Source organism: Punica granatum, chromosome 1 (genome assembly GCF_007655135.1).
Source record: "Punica granatum isolate Tunisia-2019 chromosome 1, ASM765513v2, whole genome shotgun sequence".
Taxonomy (NCBI): Eukaryota; Viridiplantae; Streptophyta; class Magnoliopsida; order Myrtales; family Lythraceae; genus Punica; species Punica granatum.
In genome coordinates, this window is record NC_045127.1 from 46,722,352 (window position 1) to 46,732,994 (window position 10,643).

General features: G+C 42.0%; 1 protein-coding gene across 1 annotated transcript; it reads right to left on the minus strand.

The window, feature by feature from the left end:
* Window positions 1-930: 930 nt before the first annotated feature.
* LOC116192833 (lipid transfer protein EARLI 1-like) lies at window positions 931-1,606 on the minus strand. The gene has a single exon (XM_031521500.1). It carries the CDS (start codon window positions 1,540-1,542, stop codon window positions 1,138-1,140), a length of 405 nt encoding a protein of 134 aa, XP_031377360.1. The 5' UTR covers window positions 1,543-1,606; the 3' UTR covers window positions 931-1,137.
* Window positions 1,607-10,643: the final 9,037 nt, after the last annotated feature.

Consider the following 10,643-nt stretch of genomic DNA (forward strand, 5'->3'; position numbering starts at 1 on the left):
ATTGTCTGTGATTGTCTATATGATATACAGAACTGTTCCCAATTAAACTAGAGAAAATTGTGGAGCCCAAACTATGACATTTGCCCTTCTCCCTTGGTACATCCTCTTCATATAGTATGTAGCATTTACCTTTTTCTTTTTTCTTTTTTTTAATATTTATACTCATGACAAAATAGCATTTGACTCTTTTTTTTTTTTTGCTTTGAAGAGTCAATTCGTTCAAAGGAAAAGAAGCAAAATATTAATCGGGAATGAAAAAGAGTGTAGCTGAGCCTTTGCCTTACTCATTGTGAGACTAACCGTATCTCCTTAATAGATATTATAATTTTATTTTATATGTTGTAGTAACTAGATTCATAGACATCTCTTGTAATCAGAAAAGAAAATGAAAAATCGTTGGGCAATTCCGTCTCATTCTTCCCGTGATAGTAAATAAGGCTCATTTCTCATGGTGAGCTCCCTTATAACTGAAAATATATAATATATGTCATCTTTGTATCATTACATAAGAATTGAAGCCAATCTCCCTTATCGTTTTCATATCATTACATAAGTTGATTGTTCAGTTTATCTGATATGTTTGTAGTTGAACAAAAGGGCCTGAACATTGCATAGCGAGGAGCTGTAATGTAGCTATCACTGCTTCTTACCAATTTTTCAAGGGGAAAAAAAAAAAGAACTGAAGCCCATCCGAGTACTACTCAAAGCTTATTAAATCTTTGATTATAAAAGATGCATTGAAGAGATATCTTTGTAGATGATTTAGTGTAGGCAAAGCGAGAACTATTTTGTTTTGTTCTAAGTGAGAGATATCTCCCGTAGTTCGACGTGCACGCGTGCGGGCCAGGGACAAAATGATACCTCGAAATAATAATAATTGAAGGTTAAACGATGACATTCATTTTTGATATTTCAATTACAACGATCACTTTATCTTTTACACCCGTAAATGCAAATGACACTATCACATCGGGTCCCAACGATGTTTTATTTACTGAATAGACTATGACCAACACCACAAAATATACTCAGACAATAGCGCTGTTGACTTGGGAAAACCAAGCTTATTAAACCCACTTCAATTTGTGACGCACAATATTCAATTCATAGTTTAAAGCCTTACCACGCACATACTGCTTAAGCACATTGGAAACCCTGAGGGACATTCTTCCCGCAAACGTTGATGAGCAAGGTGAGAGCGACATTGACGTCGAGATTGATGATACCAAGCACGTTTGCGTTAATCGCAGCGCAGATGCAAACAGCAGCCTCCAGGTCAATGAGCCCCTGGATAGGAGAGCAGCATGGCTCCTTTGGAGGGATACCACTCGTAACGCCAGTGAGGCCTTCCAGCAGGTTGCCGCAGGCGCCTAGCTTTTGGACACCAAATGGGCAAGTGCCACCCGAAGGGCTGTCAACTGAAGGGCTGCCAACCAAAGGGCTTGGGATAGGCTTAGGCAAGGTCGCTGCACTAGACAGGGAAAAGACGAGGAGGTTGAGTGAGAGGAAAAAGGCAAGCGTTGCGGAGCTCTTTGCAGCCATTCTTAATCGATTTCTTCCTCTCAAACAAAACTAATTTTTGAAGAATTGTTGATGAGGAAGAAGGAGTGCGTTTGTGGGATGAAGAGAATGGGAGTGGAGAAGGGTTTTTATAGGGGTTTTGCGTTGGGGGGGGGGGTGGTTTGGAGGGATGGTTTGGCGTGATTGACACTGCTCAGTATTTGATGACAACAGAATTAAATACATAATTGAGTAATGAAAAGATATACCAAACGGTGTAGCACAGTGGCGTATACTCTTACATTGTAAACAAGTAGTTTATGGTTCGATACCCAGTAGGATTACATGTACCACTTTATTTGCTTTTAGCATTTATATCTCATTATATTAGACTTATGACTTCCCACATAATTGAAATTTAGTACGTACACAAAGACGTATAAGTGCCCTGGAAATCTTAGTTGGCAAAGAAAGTAGCTGTCACTACAACACAAGGGGCCTAGGGAGACCCAAAAATGACCGGAGGCGACCCTTTTCGATGGTTGCCATAGACCCGACCTAAGGCGACCCACATCGAAGAGTAGGGAGAAAATAGGTTAGCCATGGCGTACTTGTGTCGATCCACATTTGGGTTGGCAAAGCCTTAGTTTGGCCTACCCAACATTTTGGGTCTGCCCAAGATAATATTTCTCGACGCCAAGATGGGTCACTAACAGTAGGTTATTAATAAGTTGTTATTCCATGAGGACAAATAACTTGTTCCACTAACAACCAGTTATTAGCTCGTTATCAGTTTATGAAGAAATTACCCAATCACTTTATGACAACAAGTTTATAGCTCGTTTCAAGTATATGAGACAGCAGATTAACATTTGTCAACAAGGTGTCACTAGATTGCGATAAATGTAATTACACATGAATCAAATTTTCTTATCCAGTATCACATAATAATTTATAAATCCTTAACACAAGCCCAGAAAAGGCCAATGTATACCCATACAGTAAGAAGTTCATTTCAATAACAATAAAGTTCCCTTTGCCTCCATTCTCATTGGGTTGTATCATTGGAAGATCCACCGCCTCCACGCTCATTGAGAGCACCTAAATGTCCAATATAGTGGGTGGGAAAGGGAAAATCAATCGGCACACAAAACTCTATAGATTGATCTTAAATAGACCGAAATCAAGTAGATATTACTCTCCACCATCAAGTAGTAACCAGTACTCCAAACACAAGAACAAATCATCAAGATTGAGCCATCCAAATCAAGTTAAGCATGTTCAAATCGATCAACAAGTCAACACCCAACTACTCTCACACATGAAACATGACTAATCTTCAATCGGCTCAATCTATTATATTGAAATGGAGATGCCCAACAAACATTATTCATTCCTTCATATTCAGTATAAATAAACTGACTAGAAACCCTAGCACTAAATGATCAGTGAACTGAGCTGAAAATAATTTTTCCAAAGGCTCATCATCCAAGATAGTAAATACATTGACCTAATTGCAGCTGGTAAGTGAAATCAAGCAATCTGAGACCGAAATTTCTAACTCCAACGAACGAATTGAAAGCAAAACTCTAAGAATACGCTTTGACATAAAAGTACACAAATCGAAGCTTTGAAATGAAGTGCAGGAATCACCTGAACATGATTTGGTGGTGTAGACTTTGAGGAGGATCGGGATATTGATCGAATGGGTCATGTCACCGGCGAATCTGTATATATTCCACACTCTCTCATGGCTGGGTTCATTGGCCTATAGCTCATGCTGGTGCTCGAGTTGGTGACGCAGCGGACACACGAATAACCTATCACAGTCCCGTTATTTTGCGCACGAATACCGGAACTACGACCTTCTATCACTTGTTGATTCTACGAATACCAGAAATAGACATCAAACTCGAAAACAAATCCGAGATTGGGAGAAAGAGCACGGTAACTCCACAACTTTATTAATAAATCCGAAATTAATTGTTTCAGCCCTAGGGCATACAAAGTTTAAATATGGATTAAGAAAACCTAAATTGCATGAAAATAAATAAACTTTCCTAAAATTGCAAAAAATACCCAAATAATTATAAAATACCCGTTTGAGGCCCTAAACGATGGAATTTGCCTTAAATATCGAAAAATCATGGCAAAGCGGTAAGATTTGCTCCGGAAGCCGTTTCCTTTGAGATAGAGTCATTAGAACCTATTTTTCTCCAAGTACTGATTTGCCGCTACCTCTGCCGCATCATTATCCCCTAGGTGGAGAGAATTCGCCCTCGAATTGTCGTCGTCCGAGCTGTCACATGTGTAAGGAATCAGGTGCCTCATGTTAAACACATCGACAATACGAATGTGGTTGGGAAGTTTAAATCGATAGGCGTTTGGATTGATCTTCTCCACGATCTCCACATGACCAATCTTTCTTGCCGCGAGCTTGTGGTAGTCACCAGCAGAAAAACGATCCTTGGTAAGGACAACCCAAACAAAATCGCCAACTTCAAACTCTATGTGTCTTCTCTTTCGATCAGCAACAGTCTTGTACTTCTTGGCAGACTGCTTCAAATTATTCTACACAGCCTCGTGAATCTCTTGCAGTCCGTGAACGAAGTCAGCCGCCTTACCATGGACCTTGGTCTTATCCGGCACAGGTAACAGATCAAGGGGACCCCTGGGGGTAATAGAGTATATCACCTGAAAGGGATTGAACCCAGTGCTGCGATTAACAGCGTGATTATGCACAAACTTTGTCTGGCTTGACTTCTGATCCCAGCTCTTCACGTGCTCCCCTACTAAACCCCTTAACAGATTGCCCAAGGACCTGTTAACCACTTATGTCTGTCCATCTGTTTGCGGGTGATACGCAGTACTGAAGTTCAGCTGGGTGTTCACCATCTTCCAAAAGCTCTGCCATAAATTACTCAGGAAACGGGTGTCCCTATTAGACACAATAGAGACTGGCAGATCATACAGATGGTATACCTCTCGAAAATACAACTGAGCAACCCGCACAGCATCAGTGGTCTTCTTGCACGAACTAAAGTGTGCCATCTTGGAAAACCTGTCGACGACCACATATATAGAATCATTCCCTCGCTGGGTCCGGGGCAAGCTGAGGACGAATCCATACTGATGTCCACCCATGGCTGCGAGGGAATTGGCAGGGGCATGTACAACCCTGCATTAGTTGCAGTACCGTTGGACATTTGACAAACTTTACAGCGCTGCACATATTTTTTCACTTCTCTACGAATCGTAGGCTAGAAATAGGATGTTTGGACTAGCTGCAAGGTCCTGTCTCTCCCCACATGCCCCTTGCCATGTAACTGCTGAATAATGTGCGCCTTCAAACTACATTCAGGGATACAAAGCTGATTTCCCCTACAAAGAAAATCATCCTGCAACACGTATTCCGTTCTTTCTCTAGTCCGAACTTTAGCTAACGTCATAGAAAATAGGGATTGACTTCAAGCAACTTAGCAAAAGAACTAAAACTAGGTACCTCAACTGTCATCCTGCTCAGAATGGTTCACCTTCGACTCAGGGCATCAGCAACGCGGTTAGTGACTCCGCTCTTGTGCTTTACCATGAAAGTAAAATGCTTCAAGTAAGCCACCCATGATGCATGACGAGCTGACACCTTATCTTGGCTATGGAGGTGCTTCAGGGCTTCATGGTCGGTGTACAAGATGAACTCCTTTTGGAAAAGATAATGTCAACAATTCTTCACCGCATGCACTACAACATAGAATTCCACATTGTAGGTGTTGTATCTCACTTTCGCCCCCGTCAGCTTCTCGCAATTGGCCTGTTGTTTTGGCTCAAGACTGCTCCAATCCCCACCTTCGATGCATCAGAATGTAGCTCAAAGGGCTGCTGAAAATCAGGCAGGACAAGAATCGGGGCGGTTGTCAAACACTCTTTAATCTTCTGGAACGCCGTTTCTGCCCCCCTCAGTCCACTCGAATCTATCTCCCTTCATGCAGTCAGTTAAGGAAGCCATAATACTGCTGAAGTGAGGAATAAACCGCCTGTAGAAGGAGGCTAAACCATGGAAACTCCTGACTTCTGTAATATTCGTAGGTTTGGGCCACTGCCTGACCGCCTCGACCTTGGACGAGTCCACCCTAAAGCCATCAGCAGAAACAATATAACCCAGAAAAAAAACTTCCGACCTCATAAAAATACACTTCTTCACTGCAGCATAAAATTTCTCGCGTCGAAAGACAAAAAGTACTTCTCGCAAGTGGGTCAGATGTTGCTCGGGGTCGGGGCTGTAGATCAAAATATCATCAAAATACACAACCACGCACCTGCCAATGAAAGGCCGTAGGATCTGATTCATTACTCTCATAAACGTACTCAGCGCATTTGGCAGCCCAAACGGCATCACCAACCACTCATATAACCCCTCCTTAGTCTTGAATGCGGTCTTCCACTCATCTCCAACATGAATCCGAATCTGGTGATAATTGTCTTCAAGTCCAACTTAGTAAAAATCCTGGCATCACTCAGCTGGTCAAGCAGATCATCCAAGCGAGGAAAGAGAAAACAATACCTGACCGTTATCTTATTGATGGCTCGACTGTCCACACACATACGCCATGATCCATTCTTCTTAGGCACTAGAAGCGCCGGTAGAGCACACAGACTCATACTCTCCCGAATGAACCCCTTCGATATCAGCTCCTCCGCCTATCTCCTTAACTCTCCATATTCAGCCGGGATCATCCTGTAGTGTGGTCTGTTCGAAAGGGCCGCACCAGGTTGCAGGTCGATATGGTGCTGGATGTCCCGCAAGGGTGGTAGACCATTTGGCAGCTCTTCAGGAAAGACATCCTGAAATTCTTTCAAGATTGGTAAGGACTCACAAGACGTAAGGTCCTCCTCCACAACCTCCTTGCCCACGAGAGCAAACATAAACTCGGCATCATGCAACTCCTCCTGAAATCGGGCAAGGGACAGTAAGTTGGTTGCGGAAACCAGGTTCGTAGGTCGGGGCTCGTTGGTGTCCCTGTCTCTGTTCGGAACTAATACAATCTTTAACCCCTTATGTGTGAAGCTATATTTATTGGTCTTCCCGTCATGGCTCACACTCCTATCAAACTAGCAAGGCCTCCCCAACAACAAGTGGCATGCATCCATTATAACAACATCACACCAAACATAATCTCTGTATCGCGAGCCAATAGAGAACGTCACCAGAGCATGCTTCGACACGCTAACGGAAGCGAAAAAGGAACAGAAATTCAAAATTTCTTACCCGTAAAACTAATTCCAAGACCTACTAGAAGAATAAGAGTAAATAAAAGCGTACCTGAAATATTTAAAATTGTCGACCGAGCGTCTCACGCGTGACGCCTCTACTGGTATCCACACCGACTTTGTCGACGAGTTTTCGAGATCGGCGGTGTTAGCGGCCAATACTCGAAAGAAATACCGATGCAACACCCGAAATTTTAAGACTAATGGGATTAATTCAAATTGAACAATTCAACTTGAATTTCCCCACATTAATGCATGTACACACATATGTATGTATGTGCTTATGCATACATATATATCACACGTATATCTCTCCATAAAGGGGAAGACTTTCAACCTATATATAGGCATAAGGGGGAAGACTTTCAACTCACAGGAACGGTGTGGGATCAAAATCAATCAAAAGTCCCAATTGTATATATATATATATACACACACACTTATATGCATGCTGCCGTATGTATATGTATATATATCCATGTTTATTACCTTTTGTGAGCTATTTAATTTAATAAATCGAGTCTAATTAATCGGCATATTTAATCTCATTAAATATTCGATTAATCGGTCGCACCATAAATCATCTAATCTCTATTAGAAGATTTTATTGTTTCAAAATATCCCATCGATTTAGTCGTTGTGTATGACCCTGTAGGTTTCCAATTACGTTGACAGTAATGTCGAAATCTCTATTTCAATATTACAAACAGTGAGCGGCATCTAGCAATGCATCACTGTTACTCAAGTAATCGAAAAGTCAATTTCTCGTCGAACCTCGTGACCTATATTACCGTGTAATAAAATCCATTGTCCTCTATATCTCTATTGAGCCCAAGGCATGGTCGATGACATCCTTGTATGGCTCAATATCTCTTTTTCTTGGTTTACCGGGTAAGTCTATAAGAATAAATAAGTTTGATATCGCTATATCAACTCATTTGGGTATGCATACACTTTTAGACTTAACCACCAAGTGACCGTGAGATATCGCTCCCGTTTCATAGGAGGGACAAATCCTATCTTGGTCACTCACATTCCTCTCCATGCTCTGTGGTATACCCAATAACTGTCTTTATAACCAGCCTGTTACGGTGGCGTTTGACAGTATCAAAGTATATGACATTACATGTAGGAATCCATGGTGACCTCAAGTCAAAAGACCATTACACTATAGTCACTTTGAGATATGCTAATGACAGTTACGTAACAACCCATGTAGCAATCTCATGGCGGGTCAGTCCAATACACATTACTCTTAATGTATACATGTGGTGTGATTCGATATCTCCATATCCATGACCTGTGAGACTTGGTCATCAATCAACACCCACACTAGTCTAACCGTATTATCGTTGTCCTAATTAACGATAATACTTTGACTATGGACATTTAGGAATAATGTTCGATAATTATAAGATCTCACAATCAAGTCACACTTGATGCCTATTGAACATACTATTCCAAGGACATTATTGTGTAAAATCATATTTAGCGCAATCTACACAATAACGGAAATGCCTCGTTTTATAATGAAATAAATATCATATTACAAAACTGATTATAGATTGCCTCTAGGGCATACACTAATTCCCAACAATCTCCCACTTGCACTAGAGCCAATCTGGCATCTGTCTAATGCCAATAGATCTAGTGGGAGACTCGTGCTTGCGCTGCACAAGAGGCTTCGTAAGTGGATCTGCGAGATTCTCATCTGTTGGTCTTCTGCATATCTTCACATCTCCTCTGTCGATGATCTCGCGAATGAGATGGAAGCGCCTGAGTATATGTTTGGATCGCTGGTGAGACCTGGGTTCCTTAGCTTGCGCAATGGCTCCATTGTTGTCACAATAGAGATCCACTGGGTCTGCAATGCTAAGAACCACAGCAAGTTCTGTCACGAACTTCTTGATCCAAACGGCCTCTTTTGCGGCATTAGAGGCAGCAATATACTCGGCCTCTGTGGTAGAATCAGCTACTGTCTCCTGCTTGGAACTCTTCCAACTCATAGCACCTCCATTCAGGGAGAACACATACCCTGACTGCGATCTACTGTCATCCTTATCGGTCTGGAAGCTAGCATCGGTGTAACCTCTTACAACGAGCTCTTCTTCGCCTCCATATACCAAAAACATCTCCTTAGTCCTTCGTAAGTACTTATGGATGTTCTTTACTGCGATCCAGTGTCTCTCACCTAGATCTGATTGGTATCGACTCGTCATACTCAAAGTATACGAGATATCGGATCGAGTGCATAACATAGCATATATGATGGATCCAATAGCCGACGCATATGGAATCCTATTCATGCGGTCCCTCTCCTCTCGAGTAGAAGGACTCTGAGCCTTCGAAAGGCTTATGCCATGTAACATAGGTAGTGACCCTTTCTTAGAATCCTGCATGCTAAAACGCCGAAGCACTTTAGCTATGTATGCACTCTAACTTAGGCCAAACAGTCTCCTGAATCTATCTCTATAGATCCTAATACCTAGCACGTAGGTAGCTTTGCCTAAGTCCTTCATAGAGAAACACCTTCCCAATCAAGTTTTCACAGACTGTAGGGAAGGAATGTCATTCCCTATCAGAAGTATGTCGTCTACATACAACCCCAAGAAGATTACTATGCTCCCACTAACCTTCTTGTAAACACAGGGTTCATCTTCATTCTTGATGAAACCAAACTCTTTGATTGCATCATCAAAATGAAGATTCCAGCTCCTAGAAGCTTGCTTCAGCCCATAAATAGACCGTTGTAGCTTACAAACCTTTCTAGCACTATGTGGATCGACAAAACCCTCAGGTTGTGTCATATACACATCCTCGAGGAGCTTCTCGTTCAAGAAAGCAGTTTTGACATCCATTTGCCAGATCTCATAATCAGAATAAGCTACAATTGCAAGCAAGATCCTTATGGATTTAAGCATAGCCACCGGGGAAAAGGTTTCGTCATAGTCAACACCATGAACTTGTCTAAAACCTTTTGCCACAAGTCGGCCCTTAAAGGTAAGCACATTACCGTCCATGTCAGTCTTCTTCTTGAAGACCTACTTACACCCAATGGGTTTTGCCCCTTCAGGTGGATCAACCAAAGTCCATACTTGGTTAGTGTACATGGACTCCATCTCAGATCTCATGGCCTCCAGCCATTTCTCAGAGTCAGGGCCTATTACGGCTTCCGCATAGGTTGTAGGCTCATAATCATCTATGAGCAATACGTCATTGTTTTGAGTCACGAGAAATCCATATCTCTCGGGCTTATGACGTATCCTACTAGACCTGCGAGACTCCTGTGTCACATGTGCAGAAGATTGTGCCACAACACCTTGTGGTACTTGCTCTGCAACCTCACCCGTCGATTGGTCAATGTCATTTTGTGGTAGAACTTCCCCAAGTTCTAATTTCCTTCCACTAGTTCCTTTGGAGAGAAACTCTTTCTCAAGGAATATCGCAGTTCGAGCAACAAACACTTTGCCCTCGATGGGATTATAGAAATAGTATCCTCGAGTTTCCTTAGGATACCCCACAAAATAACATTTGTCCGATTTAGGGCCAAGCTTATCCGAAGACAATCTCTTCACATAAGCTTCGCAACCCCATATCTTTAGAAAAGACATCTTGGGAGCAGATGAATTCAAAATTTCCTACCCGTGAAACTAATTCCAAGACCTACTAGAAGAATAAGAGTAAATAAAAGCGTACCTGGAATATTTAAAATTGTCGACCGAGCGTCCCACACGTGACGCCTCTACTGGTATCCACACCGACTTTGTCGACGAATTTTCGAGATCGGCGGTGCTAGCGGCCAATACTCGAAAGAAACACCGATGCAACACCCGAAATTTTAAGACTAATGGGATTAATTCAAATTGAACAATTCAACT